The 24,506-nt window shown below is 43.4% G+C and overlaps 5 protein-coding genes and 2 long non-coding RNA genes across 9 annotated transcripts; 3 read left to right on the top strand and 4 right to left on the bottom strand.

The window, feature by feature from the left end:
* Positions 1-352: 352 nt before the first annotated feature.
* On the bottom strand, positions 353-8,530 carry LOC9648316 (CCR4-NOT transcription complex subunit 1). Of its 2 annotated transcripts, XM_024686652.1 has the most exons (42): positions 8,414-8,530; positions 8,020-8,362; positions 7,851-7,964; positions 7,670-7,798; positions 7,421-7,606; positions 7,169-7,366; positions 6,978-7,115; positions 6,815-6,931; positions 6,512-6,765; positions 6,347-6,450; positions 6,203-6,297; positions 5,930-6,151; positions 5,750-5,884; positions 5,638-5,701; positions 5,497-5,582; positions 5,299-5,444; positions 5,140-5,248; positions 4,946-5,092; positions 4,852-4,899; positions 4,671-4,799; positions 4,392-4,619; positions 4,227-4,340; positions 4,086-4,174; positions 3,932-4,037; positions 3,789-3,884; positions 3,594-3,743; positions 3,378-3,542; positions 3,168-3,322; positions 3,025-3,118; positions 2,833-2,961; positions 2,631-2,777; positions 2,474-2,578; positions 2,370-2,417; positions 2,165-2,311; positions 2,057-2,118; positions 1,851-2,004; positions 1,600-1,791; positions 1,445-1,549; positions 1,256-1,390; positions 977-1,201; positions 808-909; positions 353-722 (listed from the first exon to the last, which is right to left on the bottom strand). In XM_024686652.1, exons 1-42 carry the CDS (start codon positions 8,473-8,475, stop codon positions 564-566), a joined length of 5,733 nt encoding a protein of 1,910 aa, XP_024542420.1. In that variant the 5' UTR covers positions 8,476-8,530; the 3' UTR covers positions 353-563. The 2 variants fall into 2 exon arrangements, with proteins under 2 accessions (XP_024542420.1, XP_024542419.1); XM_024686651.1 differs by having other exon boundaries at positions 7,421-7,798.
* Positions 8,531-8,787: 257 nt separating this feature from the next.
* LOC9648154 (transcription initiation factor TFIID subunit 9) lies at positions 8,788-10,027 on the top strand. 2 transcript variants are annotated; one of them, XM_024686650.1, is made up of 3 exons: positions 8,788-9,088; positions 9,483-9,767; positions 9,832-10,027. In XM_024686650.1, exons 1-2 carry the CDS (start codon positions 8,807-8,809, stop codon positions 9,735-9,737), a joined length of 537 nt encoding a protein of 178 aa, XP_024542418.1. In that variant the 5' UTR covers positions 8,788-8,806; the 3' UTR covers positions 9,738-9,767; positions 9,832-10,027. The 2 variants fall into 2 exon arrangements, with proteins under 2 accessions (XP_024542418.1, XP_002981741.2); XM_002981695.2 differs by having other exon boundaries at positions 9,827-10,027.
* LOC9648315 lies at positions 9,828-10,892 on the bottom strand. Its single transcript, XM_024686649.1, has 5 exons — positions 10,680-10,892; positions 10,514-10,612; positions 10,262-10,450; positions 10,042-10,206; positions 9,828-9,986 (listed from the first exon to the last, which is right to left on the bottom strand). The coding sequence occupies exons 1-5, from the start codon at positions 10,833-10,835 to the stop codon at positions 9,843-9,845; spliced, it is 753 nt and encodes a 250-aa protein (XP_024542417.1). The 5' UTR covers positions 10,836-10,892; the 3' UTR covers positions 9,828-9,842.
* On the top strand, positions 10,727-11,196 carry LOC112350436. Its single transcript, XR_002993768.1, has 2 exons — positions 10,727-10,803; positions 10,887-11,196. It is a non-coding gene; the product is annotated as an uncharacterized LOC112350436 (long non-coding RNA).
* A 1,247-nt stretch (positions 11,197-12,443) lies between these two features.
* On the top strand, positions 12,444-13,749 carry LOC9648153 (methyltransferase-like protein 23). Its single transcript, XM_002981694.2, has 8 exons — positions 12,444-12,516; positions 12,581-12,685; positions 12,759-12,845; positions 12,906-12,956; positions 13,016-13,112; positions 13,164-13,248; positions 13,309-13,505; positions 13,568-13,749. The coding sequence occupies exons 1-7, from the start codon at positions 12,448-12,450 to the stop codon at positions 13,460-13,462; spliced, it is 648 nt and encodes a 215-aa protein (XP_002981740.1). The 5' UTR covers positions 12,444-12,447; the 3' UTR covers positions 13,463-13,505; positions 13,568-13,749.
* Positions 13,750-13,788: 39 nt separating this feature from the next.
* On the bottom strand, positions 13,789-14,602 carry LOC9648314. The gene is made up of 4 exons (XM_024686664.1): positions 14,392-14,602; positions 14,273-14,333; positions 14,070-14,219; positions 13,789-13,974 (listed from the first exon to the last, which is right to left on the bottom strand). Exons 1-4 carry the CDS (start codon positions 14,600-14,602, stop codon positions 13,842-13,844), a joined length of 555 nt encoding a protein of 184 aa, XP_024542432.1. The 3' UTR covers positions 13,789-13,841.
* A 1,381-nt stretch (positions 14,603-15,983) lies between these two features.
* LOC112350487 lies at positions 15,984-16,239 on the bottom strand. The gene is made up of 3 exons (XR_002993788.1): positions 16,201-16,239; positions 16,050-16,145; positions 15,984-15,996 (listed from the first exon to the last, which is right to left on the bottom strand). It is a non-coding gene; the product is annotated as an uncharacterized LOC112350487 (long non-coding RNA).
* Between the last annotated feature and the right edge of the window lie 8,267 nt (positions 16,240-24,506).

The following is a 24,506-nucleotide window of genomic DNA, read 5'->3' as shown; positions in this document are numbered from 1 at the left end:
AGCACCTTTACAGTGGGTTTCTAGTGTCACACTGACGGCGGGGTAAAAGGAGAAAAGTAGAAAACAAAAATCTCGTTGGTAAAATATCAGTGGCGGTAATACGGTCGTTGTTTTTACCACTGGTTACCCTTGTCGGTAGAAGTTGCGGTTGGAGGGGAGGGGCTTGTCGGGAAGAGACATTGATTCTTCCGTCACTGCTCCCCAGAAAGGGGCAGGTCGCGTATAGCGCGCGTTTCTCATTGGCCGGCCGGAAGTACAAACAAAGGCTTGTTTGGCGCCTCATGGCCGCCCATCCCACCGTACGGACGGGTGTGGTCCACCCGCCAGGCATGGCCGTTTATGACACGAGAACTGTACGGAAATTTTGTTGATAGGGGGAAAAAAAAATTTCTATGATACATCGCGCTGTACACAAAAACAAGGGAAAATGGGGAGAGCAAAAAAACAAACCAAAAAGAACGAGGCCGAGTTACTTACACTCCTCTCTTCGATCGTTCTTTCCTTTTTTTCCTAGTTTTTGTTCTTCCTCTTTTTTTCTTTTTGGTTTCTTCACGCGTGTTTGTTTAGCCTTTGATCGCCTCGGCGCTCAAGCTCGCGTTGATCTCCTCGTCCGTCGGCTTCGCCGGTGGTCCCATGCAAGATCTCGCGACCGATTCAAACAGCCTGTCGATCTCCGGAGCGCATCGCACGAATGCGTGGTTCCAAAAGTTGTAGCGGGGATTCTGCGCGAGATAAAGGGAGCGTGGTGAGAGATATTTCTAACGAAAAGGAGAAAGAAGAAAGGAGGGACAACGATCTCCCCCATACCTTGATTAGCTCGATGAAAGTGATGAGCAGACCCCACGGATGAGGACGGTTGACGATGAGCCTTTCCAGCAAAACTCTCGTGATTTGCTCTTGGATGATCTCCTGCTTTGAAGCAAAGCGCAAGGATTGAGCTAGAGCCTACATAGAAGAGCACAAAAGGAAAGCTTACCTGGCTGGCTTCGGCGAACAAGTAGAGCAACACGCACGAGAAGTAATGCGTATGGTTGTTTGGATAGCGGAGCTGGTTGGCGATGGCGTTGAGGAACAAGTAGCGGCCCTCGGTATCAAGCTCTACAATCAGCTTCTGGAATATGTCCATGGGAGCGCTGTGCGTGATAGGCGCGGTCGGGACACCGATTTGCGGGGCGGTCTTTGCCTGTAGCTGTTGGATTGCCTGCAAAAAGAATGGCGTAATGCCTCGTCACAGCAGTAAGTAGCATTCGCATACCTGCATTCCCACATAGAGCACCAGCGAGTTTATCAGAGGGACGTTGTACCGCGTTCCACTCAATCCGGATTCGTGCTGTGACAATAGCAGCCGCTGCTTCAAATCGACAAGAAACAAGGGTGGTGACAGGCGCGTCTGCAAATGAAGAGCACGTTATATTGTGCACTCTGACGAAACAAGCTCACACACCTTCAAATACTCGTCAACGTCACCCTTGAGTTGCTTGCTTTTCAAGGCAGCTTCCACATCAGACAGTATGCGAGGAGGATGGCTTATTTCCGGCAACAAATCGACCTGCGCAAATACCATTGTCACAAAGACGTCAACAACAATGCACGGAATACCTTCAAGTTTGGAGTAAATGGATCTGGCAGTCGCATATTTCGTGGGAATGCGCTCAGTATGAGATTACGCATTTGAATACAGCTCGGGGGAATGACGTCGCAGAAGCTGAAATGATAATCGCAGAGGAACTCTGGGAAGTCGTGGAGGAGCACAAGCAACACGCGTAAAGTGCCTTTGTACAGCAGCCTGATCTGTAAAAGTTTAAACCGACAAATGAGTCTGGGTGCTAGACATCGTGGTCCAAGCTTACCGGGTCACTGAGTTCCGCACTTCTCAAGTAGGGGTCCATAAATCTGAAAAGCGATACAAGGAGGCGTTGAAAATTCGGCCAGCCTTTCGGTTGCTGAACTAAAAGTTGCTTCGGCATAAAGGTACGATGACTAATCAACTCCAACCACACAAAGCTGCAAGAGAGACAGCAAATTAAACAAACCACAGAGGTATTATATACCACACCTCCATCCCGGCGTGTTCAGGGGTTGCAACATCGTGAGGGCATTGGTGAAGGAAAGAAGAATCTGCTCCAATCCATAAAATCAATTGAAGTGGACCAAAAGCACGTACCTGATAAACGCTAGAATCCAATGATGGGTCTGGCGCATTAAAATCCATGAGCCATGTTAGAAACAAGCGGAAGTAAGGACGCGGCTGAAACGAAGTTTTCTTCTCGTCAGCGTCCTTTTGAATCACGCGCACAGTCACGTTCAAAACCTGATACAAATACCAAGCATAAGGAGCAGCAGCTGGGAATAACACATCAATCACGAACTCTGTTAAGAAGGCCGACTTTATTTGCTGTTGATTCCGCCGCATAAAACTGCATGAGCCAATATTGTTTGAGACAGTCCATGGTTAAGATTCTTCAACTCTTACCTTCACAAGGAGCACAACAAGTTTGGCGTACAAATCAACGGCCGCAAAATTTAAAGTGCCAATAGGAGAGGATTCCACAGAAAGCGAATGCGCCACAGCTAGCTCCTGCGCACATTAAAGTCAAAAGACGGAAAATAGAAAAGGCTGTGCAACATACAGTAAGAATTCTGAAAAATTGATCCGTCACATCATCGCCTTTGAGGAAACCAGATTGCGTAAGTTGAGATATAAAATTTGCATATGTTTTATCATTAGCGCCTGGGGTATTGCACACCCGAGCCCATTCATCGAACAGGAGGGCAATCTACACAAAAAGACAAGCATCAATCAAGTAGGAAGAAGAGGAAAGACGAAGTCACCTGATCACGAAGTCCAACCGGATCAGTGTCGCGAGGAATAGGTTTAACATCATCTTTCACAGGCCGACTTACAGGTCCGGGTGGTTCCGTCGGTAAAGTTGGTCCAGGCAAAATGTTGGGGACGTGGAGCTGCGTACCAATAAGAGAACAGAGAAAAGCATGAGTAACAAATGTGTCTGACCATTTTCGTACCTTCAGAAGCTCTGCGCCACTTCCATCTGGAAGTAAAGCAGAAGTTCCATCACTTGACAATACTTCTTGATGTCGGGCTCCTCCGTCAGGAAAACTGCATAGACTAATGAGCCTTTAAACACCGGTAGCGTGTCAAAAGGTACCTTGTTGGCGACTGGGTGCGAACATCCACTTCGTCAGCATTGACATCCGACGCTTGCGTAATAGCGGTAGAAGTATGAGAAGGAAATACGTTCGGATAATTTGGGCGAGTGCTTGCAGCTGAGGCTTGTGTTTGCCATGGCAGACGAGCGAAATCCTGAGCACACATCAAAAGCAATTACATTGACATGGAGAAAAGAAAAACACAATACCTCAAAAACACGTTGTTGAGCGGGTGACAATCTACCAGCTTTGGGTCGAAGAGACTCAGGTAACCTTGAAAGATTCCCTTGAGTGTATGCTTGATGAACAACATCCCTTTGTGTTCTTCTAGCTATCAAAATAGGTGCCATGGAATCCTCAAGATCTCGCAAAGCCTTTACCACATATCAGACGCTTGATCATTGCAAAAATGTTTTAACTCCTACCTTCTCTGTTGCGGCTTTTTCAATAACTGCACAGCCTAAATCAAGATTGTCGTTCGTCACGACGTGCACAGTCTGCTCCAATACGTCCGAGCTAATACTCGGCTGGAGAGCGTTGCGAATATGACTTGCCATTGCAACACGAAGAGGTTCCTATAGTAAAAATTTAGATAACAGGTGTAATGAGTTACGTTTTACCTTGCACGTCACATGAGCCAAACTTCCCGCCAAACTCGCAACCATTAGATTTGACGAATGAAGCGTTCTATTGTCGTCCGCTTCAAGGGCATAATCCTGCAACGAACGGTCTTATATAAGCGCATCGCGTAAAATGGATGTACCTTCTGTATTAGCTCCCTCGTCGTCATGCAAGCGATGGTAACACTACGATCAACCACAGGGGCAATAATCTCCCTAATAGCCCGTTCCATTGCCAAGGGAATAATTCTGAATTTAAACGCGTAAGACATCATAAAAACGGAAACAATGATTTACCTGTGCATTTGCTGTTGGTGTTGCTGACTTATTCCTGCTAGTCTATTATTAAGAACCACGTACACATTAAGATTTGAAAGAGTTGAAGCCTGAACAAAACTCCCCGTTATGCAAACTAGTCATTACACTTGGAAGACGAACCTGTCCTGAAGAAAACGGAGATGGGGCAGCGGAATGCGCTTTAACACGTTCTCCAACGAAAGGCAGGACCTTTTCTTCATCTTGGGATGCATTTGGAGATACATGAACAGGTAGCTGAGTACAACCAAACGAATTATTTGAGTTAGCTTTATCAGGAGCACATACCTGAGTACCCGTCGCATGGGGAACTGGATGTGCCGGCAGCTCCGGAAGAAACTCCACCTGATTGAGGTTAGATATTATGCTATGCTCCGTGGTAGCTGGTGGATGGGTAGCGGCAATAAGTTCTTTATTGGAGAAGTCGGGATTTCCTTCAACTTCACGCATTCTGCCTTTTACTAGTTGTGTTTGCTTTACGTCCTTCATTTCGACACCAAGGTGCTTGAAAAGAACCTGAAACAACATAGAAAAAGATTTACAATTTAAAATGTACTTACGACTGACCTCAATGTCAAATTTCAGGTTCATCTTTAAGTTCGGAAGCGCATAAATTTCGGATAGAAGGCCCAGAATGCCCATTGTCCAGGGATTAGGAGGTTGATACACTTGACTTGTTTGGCATGGTTCCAAAATCTGCAAAAATATAAACTCTGAATCATATATGGGAGAGACGGCCAGCTGTTACCTTGGAAGTAAATGGTATAACAGCAATCATCAGCCCCCTCTCATATGCCTGTTTTATAAAAATGTAAGAGAGCAAGAAAACAAAATATTTTCACCTCCGTAATCAGTGTTTTCGGGTCAATTTCTTTGGCTTTCAGAACTTTATTCCGCCCAATTGTAAGTTTTCCCAGCCAGCTGCCCAAATTCTTTAAAAGCGAGCGCTCTTCCGAACTTGACTTGATCAGTTCCGATCCCAAAAGCACCTGCATAAACTAACGCTACAGATAGCACAATCAATGAAGTACCATACCTTGCAATTCTGGTACGTGGCATTGACAATTTCCTGATCCAAAGCTCTTGAATTCATTTTATCGAGGAACTTTAGGTAAATATCATGAAAGTTTGGTTCAATGCTCGCCCTTCAAAATCAAATTATACCGCATATACAAATGGCAATGTCAACAAATACCTCTTCATAACCATATATTGAGCGAACCAGGGGTAGTATTTGTCTTTCAAAACTTCTAAGCACTCCTTTGCTTTCGCTTCATAATTCGCTACAGATATATTGTTGATAATAAAGGCAACCTTGTCCTCCGTCTCAAGGCTGGGATTCTGCAAATTCGCACCAGAGCATAGAGTAAACAACATAGAAAATCGGTCTTACTTCAATCGGATCTCTCCTTTCGGCAGCTGCGACCAGTGTCTCAATGTTCAACGCATGTCCAAATCCAGGAGTAGTTACATGTCGGCCTGTGACTGGAGTTTAAAACACAAGATTCCAGAAGAGAAAAAGCAAAAATCACACCTGGAACTGACATAGTTCTCGCTGGTTTTGAGAAGTGCGAACTAGATTGTTGAGCATTCATAGCCTGTTTTGAAACGGACGTCAGGATGCAAAACGCTCACAAAAATACCACCTTTTGTTGCCCCTTCAGTATTTCATACAGTTGAGCGGTAGAGGAAACGGATTGTGAAAGAGGTTTGTTCGCCACCAGCGTACCACCTGCACTACGCTCCTCCTGCTGCTGCGGATTCAGGTTCTGCGCAGCGTCCTTAGAAAAACACGTCAGACTAACATATGTGTTCCGCGTACATACCAGCTCAGGCTGCACATGAGCGTTCTGTTGATCACTAGAAGGATTTGCTAGGACGTCAGTTTGCGTGGACGATGCGCGTGCCAGCGAGCGCTCAATATAATCAACAAGATCCATATGGCCGTCTCTCATGTGAGATATCTGCAAGATATGATTGCAGTACTGTGGCCATTCTTCAAGCCGGCTTCTGAATTGCTCCAGTGCAGTCATGCCAAATGAAAACATCTGCAGGAAACGGAATAGGTGAAGGAAAAGTATGCAGTTTTTCTATCTCACCTTCGAGTCAGGAGGTTTGCGCAAGGAGTCTAAAACGCAACGTAAGGCGACGCCTAAGGTGATCGATGACACCAGCTGATGACTTATAAGTTTACCTACGGAAAGATGTGTTAGCTATAGTCATAAAAAAAAACTTTCTGATACCAAATAGCACAGCAGTAATTTTGAGTTCTCGCTCCGGGTATCTTGGAAAGAAGCGATATTCATCAAACAGACTATGAATCATACATGAAAATACTTCGTGCTCCCTGCATAGTTGGAAAAAAAGCAAATAAAGTCATTCGCTAATAAGACAACTTGGAAGCGAACCTTGGTACTGAAGATCCATTGAGCCTTTCTAACATCTCCACAACGTTTTCAATGGTAAGCTGGCCTTTGTATATCTTCTGAAAGTATACGTTTGCCTCCTCTTCAACATCACTTGAAAATGCTTCAGACGACGACTGCTCGGTACCCGCACCGCTAAGAAGACGTGGATTTGCACGAATTGCAGCCGCGTGCACACGTCTCATTTCTTCGACAAGTTCTCTCGAAGATAACTGCGCTGAAAATGCTTGGAGTACCTAAAGAAGGTTTCAGAAAACTTGTAAAGGACACATAAAAAGAAAAAACCTTGAAAAAGATTGCCGTTGTTTCCATAGAAAGTCCAATCGGTCCACTCCGGGGAGTTCCCGACTGTCCATTAAAACTTTCCACTAACAATCTCTCCCTCAGAAAGCTCAAACAGGCCTGCATATACAGTTGAGCTTCGTTTTACAGAAAACAATGTATTTACCTGAAACAAGGGTTCCTGATATACTACTAGATTGTCGTGCAACCACTTCTCAAGGTTCAGGAACTCTCTTCTTCCTGCTAACGCTGCGAGATCAATAGAGAACTGAAAAGGTGTACCATCGAGCACTTCCGAAAGAACCTGAAAAATGTATAGTCAATGCCAAAGTCATATACAAATCAGCTGTACAATACCTTTAACTCCTGACAAACGTCTAGAATACGACCAATTGCGCTTGGCTCTTTGGAGTGGATCTCGACCATGGCTTTTTTCATTAGCTCCCTACTTAAAAGCCATAGTTGATGCATTACGAGACTTGCATGCTGATTTATGCCAAGATACGCAGAAAACAACGGCGTAAAATATTCGTTTTGAACAAGGTTCCAGTCCGTCTGTGGAACGATAAAGCAAATTGTCGAGATGCTCAATGTAGAATAGTGCTGTACCTTCAGCTGGGCTAATCCGGTGAGAAGCAGCTCCGGACAGTGCTTCGCGGGGTATTCTAGCAGAGATCGAACGGCCTCCCCGTGGCCTAACTCTGCTAGCCGGCACAGCGTTTCAAGTAAATCCATGGATAGCCAAGCATGGTTTGGACTACCAAACGCAAACCTATGGTAACCTTCCAGCAGCATCTTCAAGAAAAATAAGAAAAGAAATAAGAAGTTCAATAAAAACAGGATTAAAAAAAATATTACCTGTTTTCTGTGAGAGCTTGCGAACGTAAAAATTTCAGGTGGCGCAACAGCTGCATGCCGTAAAAATGAGAGTTGTCCTTCTGTATTTTTCCAAATTCTCCCGCAAACAGCTTGTATAGGGAACGTATCCTGAAGACAATACAACTAAGGTCATCGCTTCGGAAAAGTAAAACAAGCCAACCTGAGAGTTCCTTGTAAAGAATGACATAAGAACCGACAGAGCCTGTTGGTCGGGAACGAAAAACCCTTCATGATCGAGATTCTCTATCACTAGACGCCAGTCCAGAGCAGGAGCCTGTAGGAAGATATCCACAAATTAACGGGAAACGGAGTAACAGCAATGATCTTACCAACTCCTTCAAAGTATCGATCAGAACATCCTGATTCCATGTACTCAACCACGGAGAATCACCTACGTAGGAGGGGCTGTCGCAGAGCACCGAGAAGACAGTGGCATAAGCTCCATGGACGTCCTCGACTCCGAGATGAGTTCGCGACACCAGCCCAATGATCTGCGCTACATCCTTCTCGTTTAGAGGAAGGAAGAACGACAGTAGCCTTTTGCAGTGAGTGGCATCCACGGAGCATGCATGGCCGAGCTCCTCCAATACGAGCCCGGCTTGCAAAGAGCCCTCTAGCTGCAAGAGCGCCTCCGAAGTATCGGGGTCGCTGGTAGCAACAGCGTCAAATCTCCTGGAAAGCAGTTCTTCGTTAGAGAGTGAAGATATTTTGCTAGAACATTACCTCAGGCAATCTCTGAGCTCTTGCCCTGGAGCATGATCACCGGCAGTAGCTTGCGATGCCATTGCCGTCGGCCGCTACAACATCGTGGTCGCGCCTTGGAATTTCACGCGGCGCGCGCGCAAGCGAGCGAGATTCTCGTCGCGACGAAGAGCAATGCGAGGAGCTACGCAAGCGCCGGATGGATGGACTAAAACCCTAAGCCTCTTCCAGTGGGAGGAGGTTTTAGAACCTGGATGGATGGACTGTGCTCGCCTCCGCCAGAGGAGAATCACGATCGAAGAGATGGATCGAAGACGACGCTGCTCGCGACGCGATACCTCCGCGCCTTGTCGCTCGAGGCAAAGCTCCAATTGATAGATTAGGGTAAAATCGAGCTTACCTAGGGCAGAGGCAATGGCGGAGGAAGGAGGAGGAGGAGGCGATGTCGATGGCGAAGACATTCCTCGCGATGCGCGAGTTGTGCGATCGATTATGCGATCGATGGGCGTGGCCGAGTATGAGCCGCGAGTCGTGAATCAGTTCCTGGATATGTGGTATCGATATGTGGCCGAGGTCTTGGGGGACGCGCAGGCCTACTCGGAGCACGCTGGGAAACCGGCGATCGATTGCGAGGATGTGAAGCTCGCCGTGCAATCCCGCGTCAATCACTCGTTCTCTCAGCCACCACCGAGAGAGGTAAGCAAATTCTTTCCTGGTCTGTGGTTTTCTTTGAAAGAATTTTCTTTAGATCTATGATCGGTGCTAGAACAGAATTTCTAGTGCTTGGAAGGCCCTCTAGATTGCGTCTTTGTTCTTTGTTCTGTTGTTCTTCCTTAAGTTTGGGTTCTTCCGAAACATGTTCCATCCTGGTAAGCTTGAATTATTCTTTTCTGGTTTGTGGTTTGTGGAAGAAATCGTCAAGCTAGATTTATGATCTTTGTTTGTGGTTCTCGAACTGAATTTCTAGAGTAGTTTTTGGAGTCTGGAAGCTAGTCTTGACTTTGTCATCCTCTACATTTCTTTGTTCTTTGCATTGTTGTTCTTCCTCATCTTCCCAAACTAACGCATGTGTATGTGTTCCATCTTTTAGACACTCTTGGAGCTAGCAAAAGTTCGCAACAGCATACCATTGCCAAAGGTGATCGGAGGCCCGGGCTTGGCGTTGCCTCCAGATCAAGATACACTCACGGCAGTGAACTACCAGCTGATTGTACCCACTAGAACACTGCTCAATACCGAGGACATGGACTACGAACAGGACGAAGACAAGACGGATATGGAGCCTGCTGCCGATCTGCATCTTCCAAAGCCGGACAGAAAAGTCTCCTTTGCGATCAGGAGATAGACTAGATGCTCGCCTCTTCGGAGTTTTTCGGTGAGTTTGCCTTTCAGGCTCCGCTTAGAACTATCTTCTAACTCCAGTTGGTCATTCAGCTCAGCGCGGCTCACTTTATTCCGGCAAGACCATTCCTTGTACTGTCAATTGATGGTACTCTATGGCCTCGTGAAGAAACTGGTTCTCCCGTTTGTATGTAGCGTTTTCTTGTACAAGCCGAGCTTTTTCGGCCAGGAGGGTCTCCAGCTGCCTTCTCACCTGTAACAAGAAAAATATTCAAGGTTCGAGTTTTCTCAGAATTTCTTTTGCTTACCAGATCATCTTCCTCGGGTGCATTTCCTTTGCTCATACTGCCGCGCATTTTTCTGTTCTCTTCTTCTAGTTGTGACGTCCGGTTTCTCATGAAGCAAAGCTCCGCTCTCACGGTCTTGAGCTCGCGGAGTAGAAGTTTGGCTTTGGCGGCCATAGACATCGCGAGCTGTTTGATCAGACGTTAGCGTCAGCCGGAGACTACACAACCGAAAGCTGCTTACATCGCTGGAAGGCTTGAGCTGAAACTTTGGACTCTCCTCTGTTCCAGTTGATGAAGACGACGGAGACTTTTGCGAGGAGCTGTAAGTGATGCAGTCAGAATTTTGATCTGATGACTCACTTCTCTGTGGTGATCTCTGTGGTGATGCAGCATAACAGTTTGGATCCGATTCGATCAGAGTGAATGACTCCTGTTGTTCCAACGAAACGAAGTTCTTCACTTGAGGAACTCAAAACCTCGATGGTAAACTTACCGCAAGCGCGCTGCCAATGGTGTCACTCAAGAGCGACAGTGAAGAGGTAACAGATTGCAAGCCTTCCTGCAGCTTGGAGATTTGGCAGCTTACTTGGTTCTTCACAGACAAAAGATTTCAGCAAGAAAAACATGGATCAAGAACGAAAGCAAGGAAGCCAACGTACATTTTCCAAGGCCGTTTCATTCTGGAACTTCTTTCGATTGGAGGGCGTGAGCATCCTGGAGCGAATCGAGAATACCTCCTCGTTCTGGGCATTCCACTCCTTGAAAGGACTTCTAGAGCTTAAGGTACTTCCATTTTCAATCGCAGCAGCAGCCATCGCTCGAAAGCGTTCCTTTTCTCCGATCTTTTTCTCGTTCGTTTGATACAGATCTAAGCTCTCGAATCGAAAGAACCGAATGAGAGGATTAGAAAATCTTCCTGGAAGATCTCTAACCGCGAAGCGATGAGAGCTAAAATGCTAATGAGAGGAGAGCGCACTTCTTTTCCAACGGGCAGTGTATTGGAGACTTGATGAATAGCGTTGGTCCGCAACACATGGAAGGATACCACGTGGCGGGTCTGGATTCGTCCAGCTAGATTGGCTTTAACGGCAGTGTTCTCTTGGTGGCGGAGAATATTCGGCCTTTTTCAACGGTCGCGATGGTTGGTAAGGAGATCAAGAAAGAAGAGTGCAGCCACGGTATCGCCAGTGACGTGACGGTACTCATCCTGTCGCGGCTACCGTTGCGCGACGTCGCGCGGTGCAGTGCGGTATGCCGTGCGTGGCGGGAGCTTACCGCCGTGCCGTTCATTCGGCGAGCGTCGGCGTCGCGTGAAACAGCCTGGCTCGTGCTGCACAAACGTGGGCAGGAGAGGCCCAGCGGTGCGAAAGAGCAGCTGGCGGCGTACAGCGCGGCATGCCGTCAGTGGTTCTCTCTGGGCTCTGTCTCGGGCTTTCTTGGAAAGAAATGCCAGTCGCGGTGGACCGGTCCCTGTCTCGCCGCCAGCGCACACGGGCTACTGTGCTGCGTCTACAACGCGTCGTCCACAAAGCCCCCCACGCTGGCGGTATTCGACCCCTTGACGCCTGCGTCACTCCGCGGTACCGCGCGGCGCATTTTGTCGGTCGATGAGGGGTTTTCTTCCATTGAGGCTCTCGCAATGTGGAAGAAGAGCGATGGTGGCTATGGGATCGTCTTGGCGGGACCGATTTCTCTGTGGGGATCCAGCTGGGGTGTTTGCCTGTTCGATCTAGCAGATGCCAAACTATCCAAGGCGAGAAGATCAGTGGCGAGCGTGGATGCGATCACTGGGCGAGGATTTTTGAGCTTGCTGTGCTCGGCGCTACGCGGGGATGGGAGTGGTCTCTTTTGCATCTGGGGGGTGAGCTCCACGCCTCAAATCCTCGCTCAATTCGACATCCAGGACAATCTTTGGCGGATCGTCCACGGTTTCTTCCCGGATTCCATCTCCTGGCAGAACGCCGCGATCACGGCTTCCAACCAGCGCCGATTCACGGCCCAGGTTCATCCAAATCTCCTAGTTTCTAGAGAAAGATTGCTACTTCTCGTCTTGCGCGAGTCGACCGCGATCTTTGGACTGCAGATCTGGGAGCTGGATCCGAGCTCCCGGGGCTGGATCGAGCTGCGATCCATGCCCGAGGAGCTGGGAATGGAGATTTGCAGAGCAATTCATAAGAGTAGTTCCGCTTACGATTGCTGGCTCCACATTCGCGCTGTGGGCAGCGAGGATCTTGTCTATCTCGTGATGGATTGGGGGTGGAAATCTAGAGTTCTTGTCCATGAGCTGGGCAGTGGAGCTTGGCGATGGCTTCCAACCGACGACTTTAGCTGTAGAATCGATGGCTGTGTTTTTCCATTCCAACCAAACCCTAGTTTTTAAAACTATATTTCCCGCGTAGTGAGAATTAGGGTTCTTGCTTCCAGGGTATGCGCACGGTCTCCGAGCACCGGTTTGATGGCGAGGGCGGCGATTCTCTGGCGGTGTCGATTAGCGAAGTAAGAGATCGTGATCTTAGCTGGAGATTGGAATTTTGGATTGATTTGTTCTCGAGGAATGTAGGTGATGAAAGAAGATTATGGGCTCTATGTTTGGCCGTGTGGGATTTGCTTGGGAGAGTATGTTTGGCAGCAAAGGCATCGCTTTGCTGGGGCTACTGTGATCGAGGTTTGCGAGTTTCTTCTTCTTTTCTTCTTTGTTCTCAAACTACGTTTTCTTGGTTTTAAATCGCGCCAAACAGCTTGGAGCAGGCACTGGATTGCCAGGAATTGTTGCAGCAAAGGTCGGTGCCAGAGTGATCTTGACAGATTACAAGCTCTATCCAGAGGTAAGGATCAGAAACTTGGAGGACTCAAAATCTTTTTTTTTTTTTTTTCTCTTGTGAAAGGTCTTTGAAAACATGCGTAAGACTTGTGATCTAAACAATGTGGAGTGCGAGGTACTTTCTCCATGGTTTTGTTTGCTTTGATTTTGATTTCGATTTCCATTTTAGTTTAGATTCAGGGGCTTACTTGGGGAGAATGGGACGAGAATTTACTCGCCATGAAACATCCTCGTTTTGTTCTTGGAGCTGATGTTCTATACGATTCCAAAGGTAAGAAGACAAATGTGTGATTTCCTCTCCTTAGCGGCTCACCTTTCACAGATTTCGACGATTTGTTCGCAACCGTGAGTTATTTCCTAGCTAATAATCCCGACGCGACATTCATAACAAGCTACGAGTGTAGAAGGTATGTTCCAAAATTTTGAAGAGAAGAAATGTGTTTTTATCTTTCTTTATTTTTCTGCAGTGGCCACAGGTCGATCGAGTTTTTGATGGGAAAATGGAAGCTTTGCTGCACAAAGCTTGTGGACGTGTGTGATATTTTACCTCCCTTGAAACAATGTGCAATATCATCGTCGATATTGATAGCTGAAATCAAGAGTATAAGACCAGGTGTATAAGCAAATCCAGCTTCAAACATAACTTCAAACGCTCACACACATGGTATTCCGAACAGACTTTCTGAACAGACTTTCTGAACAGACTTTCTGATGCACATCCTCCAGGAGGGTGGAACGATATTCTTACAAGCTCAATACACCAAGACCTACTTCCGCAAACAGATGGATTGTAGAGGACGTCTGCCAACTCTACAAGTGCAATGGATCCAAGATCATGCCCGCCAAAGAGAGCAGCTGATGTGGATGTCTGCTGAACTCCTATAAATGCAAATTAGACGTCTCATTAATGATTTGCGATCCTCCATAATCTTAAGCACTCTACTATGATTGACATATTTTTTCATGGGAATTGACTTCTTTATCTACACTAGACATATCCTCAACCCTCATATACGTTCTCCAAAGGTTCGACTCCGCCCTCCAGAGGTTTACCTTCCGCATCCACGTAGCAACGACGGTCGAAGTCATATATAGTTATGTCGTACTTGGGGCCCCTCAAAGGCGCTCCACGGCTGCATGCAAGTGTCATTTAGCCATAAAAATCCAACACCCAAAAACAAAAAAGAAAAAAGACAAAAAAAAAAAAAACAAAAAGAGAGGAACTCACCGATAGCCAGCCCTGTGGAGAGCCTCCTTGAGTGCTACCGCTGATTCCCAACGCTCTTTTGGGAGGTCACAGTTCTTTGGGTCACTGTCTGACCCATGGATCCAATCAACAAACTTGCCCTTTCCAAGGCTTATCGACACATAGTTCGTCCTGTGTGCATTGGACCAAATCTGTAAGCTCGGACATAAGATCAAACCACAAACGTTTTCAGCTCTTCAACTCGTTGTCGCATTGAACTTTGAGCGTCCGGGTTGAATTTCATCACTGATTCGAGCATCATAAAAAATATGTCACGTAGAGGAGGCATGAAGAAGACACTTACTCGGAACAGCTTTCCTTTTTTTCAGAAACTCCTCTCTCAGTGAAGCAGCCACCGCGGCATCATCCAGAAAGGAGGGAATGAGCGACCGCAGCCGGCTGAGTGGCATGTCATGGATTTTGGCGTATATCTTACCCTTCTCATCCGCCGCCAGAGGTAATCTTCCAAACCGCTCCCATCTCCGCCGCGCCCTTCGTCTTTCGCCCTTTGCCATCAACCGTCCCTTAAGACTTTACCTAAAATGGCTAAGGCATTACACTGGATTTGGATGAGTCACAGCAAGATTCCCTCATGCATTAGCGAGAAAAAAACAATGGCCTCTGATTAATCTAGTTTGCTCTTCATTTCCACATCTGCATCTGTTATGTATATCCCTCATATGCTTCATCAGCTCTTCAGTGGAAAAGGTTATCAAAGAAAACTAAAATCTTTTAAAGGTTGATCAGTGAATCATACCTCCACTTGTTGATCAACCACTAATGTTGCACCAGATGACAATGTAACCATTGTAGTGACGGTTTATGTATCCTGCCAAAACCAGAAATGGAAATAGTTGAATCAAACAATAAGCAAGTTATGTTAATGCAGTAAGTATGGCTCATTTTATTTTATTTCTTTGATCTATCTCACTTGCAGATTGTTTAGCCACTTTTTCTTCACTACTGTACATAGAGATTTCAAGTAGTGTATTTGAAATGGTACAAGCACAGATAAAAGTGGCAATATCCATTGTCAAGGACAAGACACAATAAAGCTAGAGACAAGCCCAAGTGTTGAAGAAGATGATGTTCTCATCCTCTCTGATATTAGGATTGACAATACAGACAATACAAAAAACAATTATGGTTTATAGTGGCATCTCTCCTTTCAAAAGAATTTACCAATAGTCTTGCCATTACTTTAAAAATAACTACATCTATGCTCTCCGTAAGACCGACCTCACTCTCTTCGGCCAAAGCGGCCGCCTCCATCCCAACATGTTGATCTTTGTCCGCAATATCGTCAACCTGACATGAGAAGGTTAGTTTCTGACGTTTCAAGACATTATACCTTGTCAACGCCTGGGAACTTTAAGCCCAATCGCGCTGCTTGCTCCGAGGTCGAGGCGGAGTAAACCGCAGCCCATTTTTTTGACTCGAACAAGCTAACTGCGCTCAGTTTTGGCTGGAATGCACTATCAAAAGCTTCCCATCCAGTGGAGCCCTTTACAGTATCGACGTCGTTCACTTTTCTTTCCAGAAAACCGCTTGCACCTTCCTCTACAAGTTTGCCTTGGCGCCTAATATCTCACAGGTTAGATCAGCTCCATATGCGTAAAAACGAACCTTATAACCGGCCGCAGAGCATCCAAATCTTTCTCGGCAGAATGAAGCACTTCCGCAAAGTCTTCAGGTGCCTGAGTACCAGCCCAGTGAGCCCGGTTTCTCCAAGTGTCCGTCATACACCCTTCAGCAGCAGGCGGTCCTGAAGAAGACGGTTCAGTATCACAATAGCACAAATAGCTCTCTAATCAACCTGAATCTTTGCACTCTCCTCTTCAAGCTCCAAAAGCGTTTTTTCCCATATGGAAACGTAGTCCGCCATTTCACAAGACACTGCCATATCCAGCTACCAACAAAATGGTGTCCATGAGCTTTTTTCCTTGCATGCAAATTTCTTACTTCTTGTCCAGAGAGTGTTTCAGACAACTCCAGCCTGACTTCCTCCTCCACTTTCTTTACACTTTCGTCTTCCAAATGTTCTTGAGCGTCCGCGGACTGATAACATCACAGATAAGCCAGCTATTGGATGACAAAACAAAAGGATACAAACCTCACTTTCAATTTCCACCAGCCAATCGATCATCCTTGTCTTCCTTGTCTTCAGAATTTGAGCCCTGAACATCAAACATAAGTATCGAAACAATACAAAAACCTCAACTACAAAAACCGCTTAAACCTCAAGAACCCTAATTTATGGCAAGCGATCTTGGGCCCTAAAAATTCCGGCAAAACGGAGCATCTCGAGCAATTCCACGCGACGACCGAGCTCCCAACCTTTGTTCTGGACATGCGGATGGATCTCGATTGGTATGGAACGCTGGAGTCGAGATTCTTTCTTCTCCGCCAGCACCTCTAGTTCTTCCGCTTAGTGACGAAGAGTGGGCCAAGTTTGCGGTTGTATTAAGTGGATAATGACTTAAACATGACAACATCGGTGGCATCCCTGGTTTTTCTTGGATTGGAAGTCACTAAGAAACTCCAGTCTTTCTCGAGCTCACAGGCTGGGAGCTCCAGTCTTTCCTTGAGCTCACAGAGATCTTTGTTTTCTTCAGGTGGGATGGGCGAGAAGTGTAAAGGAGTGATGGAGCTCTTGGTAACCTTCTGCTTGAGTATCATCCAAACCTTTATCATAAACAACATGCGCTAATTATCTATGGACCTGGATGAGCTTAGAACTCTTACCCCACCAGGCCTCATCCGCAGCAACCTCTCCATCAAAGTCCGGAATTGATTTTGGAATCCATTCACAAGCTGTGAGTTTAATGCTTTACTTAACTTTGATTAGATTAGCTCAAATTATAATCTCATATTTTAATACTGAACATTCTTATTGAATTTTTTTTTTACCATAAACCTAGTGAAGGCACCATAAACTTGATTGGGGATTGCTAGGTTCAACCAGTGAATCTAGAGTACAGGGATGGAGCATATAATGGACAGTTGTTTGTAGCAAATTGTCTAGGTAATGAGGACGAGTTATTTCTCTACAATACTTTCCAGTTCATAAACGTTTCTCGTTTAGGTATCAGGATTTATTAATTAGATATTATTTTGAAGATTGGTGAAAAATTATAGACGTGACCCACTTTCCTTAAGGAAAATCTAAAGAGCTTGGTTGAGCTACTTGCACTTCCGTGTTGGAATTTCTCATTTGCTAGTATAAAAGTCCAACAGTGGGATCACAACCCACAATCTCTACAACTCGCATTCTATCATGTCTTCGCAGTTTATAATCTGCTTAGTCTTTGCTCTTGTAGCGCTTGCAGGGACAAGCAACGCTGTAAGCTATTAGTTTTTTTTTAAATGCCCACACTAGAACTATACCTAATCAGACTCAATCTGGTTTTGATGCAGGCATGCAACTTTGAGGATAGCTGTGACAAGAACGGAGGTTATAAGCGGCACAACACTGACTGCCAATTGTTACAAGCCCAATGGCCAGCTCCAAAGGAGCAGCATCAATCTTAATGATTGCTTCAGCAACAATGGAGGAACCCTCAACTGTGGCAGAAACTTTAGTGCCTCATGCCAGAATGTAGTGATCACCCCGTGGTACCATCCTCCAGCTCCAAGTGCTGCTTCCATCAATGCGCAGTGCTATGGCAATGGCCAGTATCGTTATACCTCAGTACTGATTAACAAGTGTGTGCAGAACAACAATGGATTCCTCCAGTGTTGTAGCAGCAAGTGAGTGAAGTTTCTCATGATAAAGCGATGTTATCTTAATATCAGATAAATTTCATGATTCTTTTGATTTTAGGGTTCTTCCATCTTAACATTGAGGCACCGCTCTTTCTTCGCGGATGCCACAACGATTTGGCTCGGGGCACTGCAAGAGCTTTTGCACACTTTTCTTCCGTGTCACAAACATGCTCAATCTTGCTTTTCGCAAAGTAGCGATTTACCACCTTCACCACCATTCTAACAACGATGCCGATCATCACAGCATTAGCTCACAGCAGTGCCCTGGATCTTCTTCGAGAAAGAACTCCTGATTTTCAGCACTAACAAGAGAACCAAGCAAAGTTCACGAATCTTCGACCTATACCCTCTGGTGCCTCCTCCACTGACCAGCTCTTGGAATCGACTCCAAAGTGCACAATCCGTGAGTTATACGCCATATACTGTTGCTCCCATCAGTGCAAACAGTGCACACCTCCAAATCATCAAACTCCTCATCACGGCTCGAAACAATCTCCCACTTCTCTCCCCGCCTCTCTACGACAACCAGCCCCTCGGGATCTTCTGCCTGCAGCTCATTACTAACCACGAACAGCCGATCCCGATGCTGAAGAAGGGACCAGCTCCGTTCGAACATCAACTCGTCGGAATCAAGCTTGAAAATGCGCCAGGAATCATCCCACAAGTTGTATCTCACTAAGGCATCCGTGCCAAGCATCACCACCTCCCCGTGATCCAACATCGGATAGAATTCATTCCCTATGTCTGAGTAGTGTTTGTTCTCGCGCAAGGACCACTCGCCCGAGGCCGAGTCGTAGATGTAGAAGGCGCCCCATGGCCCCAAGCTAGCGACGCAAAACTCTCGCGTCGATCGATCCCTCTCGCGGCGGTACACCGTCAAGCGCATGTCTCCGGTATCTGGCGGCAACGGAACTCTCACCGGGGAGGAGTTGAGATCGCTGTAGCGCCACACGAAGATGGAGGGTAGCGCCAACCAGTCCCAAAACGTGGCCAGGCACAGCAAGCCCGCGTCGCTGCTGGCGATGGTCATGTCGTCGGGGAGCGTCTGGAAGTGGCGCCACTCACTGCGAGGGGAGCTGTCGAGCGGCTTGACGAGGAGGGATCCAGAGAGACGAAGGAAGAGGTGAGGGATGCAGCGGTGGGAGAGAGCGTAGCCTTTGCGGAAGCTGGGATCGTCAATTGCTCGTCGCCATTCGCGGCACACGCACCTGGCCTGGCACAGATCGATCGTGGACAGCCTGAGGAAGACGAGCTCTAGCTCTGTCACGACTTCGCCGCTGGCGATTGTAGTTGGCAATTTCTTTAAGTGCATCTCCAATCTAATATACTAAGTATTAATTTCTTCAATTTTAGGATAATCTCATTTATCAATATGCTTAAGTGTATATATTTGATGGTGAAATGTGCTTGTGTATTATCCAAGTGTGTCATGGCACTCTAGCAATAGAACACTTTGGTGTTTACAAGACATTATAATTTTTTGCCCCATATACATAAGTATGTTAAACACTTTATCCATATTGACAATATGTATTAATGGACTAAGATGCCTTAATATACTTTGTTTGGTCTTTTCCAACACTTTTATTTTACTCCAGGGCCTTGCAATTCCTTTTGTTATGGTCGATTGACAATTTTATATCAGAGAGTTTAACATAAATCCATATTTTCTTCTCAAAATCCAAGTACAATTGTAAATCTTCCTATCAAATTGGTTGAAGGAAAAGTGAGAGAAAGCTAAAATTGTAGAGCTACTCACATATCTAGAGCACATTTTTCAGCACAAATGACAATGAACTCTTGATGAGCTAGATTCATGTGACAATCATTCTTCAAATTTACTTATGGATGGTAAATATAGTTATTATTAGTGATAAGTAAGAATATTAATAATTACTAGAAAACTAGAGTTAAAATCACAATTTTTAGATTAAAGAATATCCTAAAATATGCCTGAATAATCTTGGTATAGTCCTTATACCCTCTAGAAACAAAAATTGGTCATTAAATAAAATCTTATATACAATCTATTGTTCATTGTATAAAATAATTTAGTAAAAGCAAAGTTGTAGATCTTAAAAAGGATCTAAAATCTAACTAGTGATATGTTATTTAACTGATTTTTCTCATTTATAAATAGAAATATAAATTATTGGGTAATTGGGATTATATATGCAATAAAATATAGGAAATTTAGCAAATCTTTTGTATATGAGTCCATTGAGGCTCTTAATTGTTTCCCAATCTTTCCTTGTCTGAAGAATCAGAGCATTCCACTAATTCTTTTAATTGTGGTGCTAGTAACACGATGATGTGTGACCACAATTTTAACTCTAGTTTTCTAGTAATTATTAGTATTCTTACTTATCACTAATAATGACTATATTTACCATCTATAAGTAAATTTGAAGAAGGATTGTCACATGAATCTAGTTCATCAAGAGTTCATTGTCACTTGAGTTGAAAAATGTGCTCTAGATATGTGAGTAGCTCTACAATTTTAGCTTTCTCTCATTTTTCCTTCAGGAAGATTAACAATTGTACTTGGATTTTGAGAAAAAAAATATGGATTTGTGTTAAACTCTCTGATATAAAATTTTTAATCGACCATAACAAAAGGAATTGTAAGGCCCTGGAGTAAAATAAAAGGGTTGGAAAAGACCAAACAAAGTATATTAAAGCATCTTGGTCCATTAATACATATTGTAAATATGGATAAAGTGTTTAACATACTTATGTATATGGGGCATAAATTATAATGTCTTGTAGACACCAAAGTGTTCTATTGCTAGAGTGCCATGGCACACTTGAATAATACACAAGTACATCTCACCATCAAGTATATACACCTGAGCATATCGATAAAGGAGATTATCCCAAAATTGAAGAAATCAATACTTGCTATATTAGGTTGGAGACACTTATAGAAATTGCCAATTAGGTGGGTGAGGCAAGATGGGCAAGTGGACAAGACATGTGGGTGGGTGAGATGGATGAAGTGAGGAGCTACATGGGTGAGGTGGTTGAAGTGAGGAATGGTGGGCATACATGTCTGCAAGGAATTGGGCAAGTCTGGTTTGCCGTTGAACCAGATTAGTTTGGCTACAGGCAAACGGGGTGCATGGGCAAGGAGATAGATGGTGTAGTGCACAGTTTTTACCCTATAATGATTTATTATAGGATAACCACAGAATGAAATCTTAACTCTTGGATACATGGGTAAAGAGTAGTGGAGTGGAACTCAAGTTTCAAGGCTTTTAAGCCACTGAATGAAAGGATAGAACCAAACTCTCAAGCATATAACCAAAAAGCAAAAGGATAAAAGCACAGAGGGATATAAGAATAGTCTTAGAGTATATAACAACCCAATGTTAAGACTAATATACAAAATAGAGCCAAATGATGGAGTCTTCAGCATACCAATAGCCTAACACAACAATATAGGTATTCCACAAATTAGTATAAGCTTAGACCCAAACCAAGTGTAGACTAAGGATAGACATGCCCAACAAGGAACTAAACTATGTCTTAGTTTTGTCAGCTATACTTGACCTACCCACTATCCCTTCTTACATTTAATGACCGATGTTAAGTCTAGTTTACTAATAATTGAACTAAGTATTTCAATTAAGTTATCATCCAATAAAACCAGTATAGTATAAGTCTTTAGCAATATAAGGTGCAAATACACACCTCAAGCTTTGTATATGTTATACATTTTATGTATCTAAATGCAATTGTCGTAGAAACCACCAAGATCATAGTTTAAAGATATAGAATATATCATTTAAGAAAATTCAATAGCAAGTATATAATTAATAAAACTTAAAGAAAATACTTAATGACTAAATATTGTAGATAGTATGCTAAGTACAAAAAGGACACAAGTATCATTAATGGAAAACATCCTAATCTATTAGAACCAACAGTAGTAATAATCATTATAACATAATGAATATTGCAAGGGTCAGAAAACACCTATATATGCTAATTATTATACTAGCCAGTTTGAATAAATCTCGGTCAATAATATAAAAAAACCTTGAGTTACATAAGCAAGTGTTAGCAACATTCTATTGATTTTTCAAACTCAAAAGACCAATCTAAATTAAACCACGAAAAACATATGGCAATACAGAAAGCTAGAAGCTATCAAGATAACAATTAACTATCACTAAAATTATCTATCATTCCATCAATAGAGATGCACAATCATTATTGAATAACAATCCATCATCTAAAATAATAGCAAATCATCCAACATCAATAATAATTAAGCAAGACCTCAGATAATAATTAATATCACAATGATTGTTAGATGTAAACCCCAATTTAAACATCAAAACTAATGAGCCAAAATACTTTCCCCAACAACTTTTAGCAAATGAAATAATGAGTATAAGAACTCAAGGACCAAGAGCTTAAAAAAATTTATAGCTAAGTCTCATATAATAATAATCATGAGTCTTTCATCAACTAATTTCAATGCTAAAAAAGAATTCATAATGCAACCTATAATATTCTTCTTGATACATCCATAAGCTAAATTTCATAATGCAAAAGCTAATAAAGTATTAGCATCAATCCAAAAGTTAAGCATGACAAAATTATACTTAATAAGTGATCTCTAAACCGATCCTTTATAAATCCATCTTTTATAACAAACATAACTCAGTTTATAATAAAATTCATCAATGATCCATGTAATCATAGAACAAGACAAACATACATAGTAGGGAGCCAAAGTTTGTCTCAAGTTGGTGAGCTATATAATTTATTAACTATCCCCTACTATACATTTGAAACCCCTTACAATAACCAAACCAACCCCCCCCCCCAAATCCTAACTCAAACCCAATAAAGAATTAGAATTCTAATTGATCATTATATCTTTCTTTTGCAAGTCCATAATTAAATCACTTTTCAAAGAAAAGCTAAACCACAACCCTTACTAAAAAAATTTCTAATTCAACCTGCCACTCAATTTATTTGAATGCCAATACAATTGTTAATTAGCTATAGCACACAAATGCCAATAACACAAATATATGGCCAAACTATCAATAACATCTTCATCAAAACTAGCTAAATAAAATGTGAATCTATAATGAATTGAACTAATAACCAACCATCTAAATCACTATAAATAAAAAAATTTAATTGTCGTACAGTCTAACTAAATACAAAGTGTAATTTACCACTATGCATAATGCTATAGAAAAAAGGTATAAGAGTCATCTTTCTAAAAAAGCATAATGACCACTTTTTTACTCTAACTCTAGCCTCTATTTAATTATTTTAGCCCCAAAAGTTAGCACCCTTTTTAGGTTGCATCATACAAAATACTCACTAAAATCTAAGCTAACTAAAGTCAACTTTTTCTTCACTAGTTTATAATGGTTTTCAGGCAAAATGATTAATAGATTAATAATTCACAACGAAGACCAAATGCTAATGGCAAAATTAAAACTATAGTAATGAACAAGAGTGTGTGCAAGCAAGGGCAACACTAAGAATTAAGTCTTGGGTAGTTCATTAATGATTTTTTCATTATGTGCATTTGTATGTAAGAAGAAGTTAGTTGAGTCTTGAAAATTTGCATTCCTAGATTTAGAGTCATTTTTTATCTGAGATGGAAACTCTTTTAAAAAAAATCTAAGCAAAAAATCATTAATGAACTACCCAAGACTTAATTCTTAGTGTTGCCCTTGCTTGCACACACTCTTGTTCATTACTATAGTTTTAATTTTGCCATTAGCATCTGGTCTTCGTTGTGAATTATTAATCTATTAATCATTTTGCCTGAAAACCATTATAAACTAGTGAAGAAAAAGTTGACTTTAGTTAGCTTAGATTTTAGTGAGTATTTTGTATGATAATCCAATAGCTAAACTCCCACTTTTGTTACCACCATCCTTGAATCATCCTTCTCAATTGTTGAAAATTTCTATAAAGAATTGCTATGAAATATTTTTGAATCTTGACCCTAATTCTTGGTGTAGGTTGTTGAAATCTCTCAATCTCTCATTAGCTTTATGCTCTACTTATTGCTACTTATTGCTCAGTGCCTCTACACAGCCTAGTGTCTTGATGCAACACCTCAAACATTTAATGTATCCACTCTAGAAACCATAGCTATCAAGCTATAAGTGGCAAGCAATATTAGAGAGAGAAATGATAAAAGGCAATATATAGGAGGTAATTACCTCTGCTGATACGAGGCAAAATCCTTCCAGACCATGACAGTCGTTGGTCACTTTTTGACTCCATTTGTGTCACAAATGTGACTTCGGGTATCGAAAGTTACCTGTCAGCTAGTCCTTACGGACACTCTTACCTTACTGCCACGATGGCAGAAGGTCGGTATTGCTGGTTCCTTTTATCAGCCCCTCTTGTTCAAGTGTTAGTAAACTGGACTTTGCATCTGTACTTGGCCGGATGAGCATAAGGACGGAATTCCTAAGTGTCTATTCAGCCAAGCATAGTTGGCCTGGCTTGTTAGTTCTCTTTTGCTCTGTCTTGCACTGGCTTGACAAGAACCCTCGCGTATTGAGATTGGTCCCTCAATATTGCTACATGATAGCTTACAGTGTCTGCCAAACACCCTCGCTATCATGCCCTTAGTGTTAGTCTCCTTTCGGTCCCAAATGCTAT

Source organism: Selaginella moellendorffii, unplaced genomic scaffold, assembly GCF_000143415.4.
Source record: "Selaginella moellendorffii unplaced genomic scaffold, v1.0 SELMOscaffold_50, whole genome shotgun sequence".
In the NCBI taxonomy this organism is placed as follows: Eukaryota; Viridiplantae; Streptophyta; class Lycopodiopsida; order Selaginellales; family Selaginellaceae; genus Selaginella; species Selaginella moellendorffii.
The sequence above is the reverse complement of the archived record's forward strand: the minus strand, read 5'-3'. Positions and strand labels throughout refer to the sequence as shown.

Bases quoted from the DNA above. Each gene is read 5' to 3' on its own strand.
- LOC9648316 (XM_024686651.1), bottom strand. From the start codon at position 8,475: ATGGCATCGCAAGCTACTGCCGGTGATCATGCTCCAGGGCAAGAGCTC. The intron at 3,885-3,931 runs GTACATCCATTT...CGTTCGTTGCAG, and splicing joins CGAGGGAGCTAATACAGAAG to GATTATGCCCTTGAAGCGGA. The intron at 3,119-3,167 runs GTACCTTTTGAC...TAGTCTATGCAG, and splicing joins CGCACCCAGTCGCCAACAAG to TTTTCCTGACGGAGGAGCCC.
- LOC9648154 (XM_024686650.1), top strand. From the start codon at position 8,807: ATGGCGGAGGAAGGAGGAGGAGGAGGCGATGTCGATGGCGAAGACATT. The intron at 9,089-9,482 runs GTAAGCAAATTC...TCCATCTTTTAG, and splicing joins CTCAGCCACCACCGAGAGAG to ACACTCTTGGAGCTAGCAAA.
- LOC9648315 (XM_024686649.1), bottom strand. From the start codon at position 10,835: ATGGCTGCTGCTGCGATTGAAAATGGAAGTACCTTAAGCTCTAGAAGT. The intron at 10,613-10,679 runs GTACGTTGGCTT...TTGTCTGTGAAG, and splicing joins ATGAAACGGCCTTGGAAAAT to AACCAAGTAAGCTGCCAAAT. The intron at 10,451-10,513 runs GTAAGTTTACCA...TTGGAACAACAG, and splicing joins CCATTGGCAGCGCGCTTGCG to GAGTCATTCACTCTGATCGA.
- LOC9648153 (XM_002981694.2), top strand. From the start codon at position 12,448: ATGCGCACGGTCTCCGAGCACCGGTTTGATGGCGAGGGCGGCGATTCT. The intron at 12,846-12,905 runs GTAAGGATCAGA...CTCTTGTGAAAG, and splicing joins ATTACAAGCTCTATCCAGAG to GTCTTTGAAAACATGCGTAA. The intron at 13,113-13,163 runs GTAAGAAGACAA...CACCTTTCACAG, and splicing joins TGTTCTATACGATTCCAAAG to ATTTCGACGATTTGTTCGCA.
- LOC9648314 (XM_024686664.1), bottom strand. From the start codon at position 14,602: ATGGCAAAGGGCGAAAGACGAAGGGCGCGGCGGAGATGGGAGCGGTTT. The intron at 14,334-14,391 runs GTAAGTGTCTTC...TGCTCGAATCAG, and splicing joins AAAAAGGAAAGCTGTTCCGA to TGATGAAATTCAACCCGGAC. The intron at 13,975-14,069 runs GTGAGTTCCTCT...ACTTGCATGCAG, and splicing joins CTCCACAGGGCTGGCTATCG to CCGTGGAGCGCCTTTGAGGG.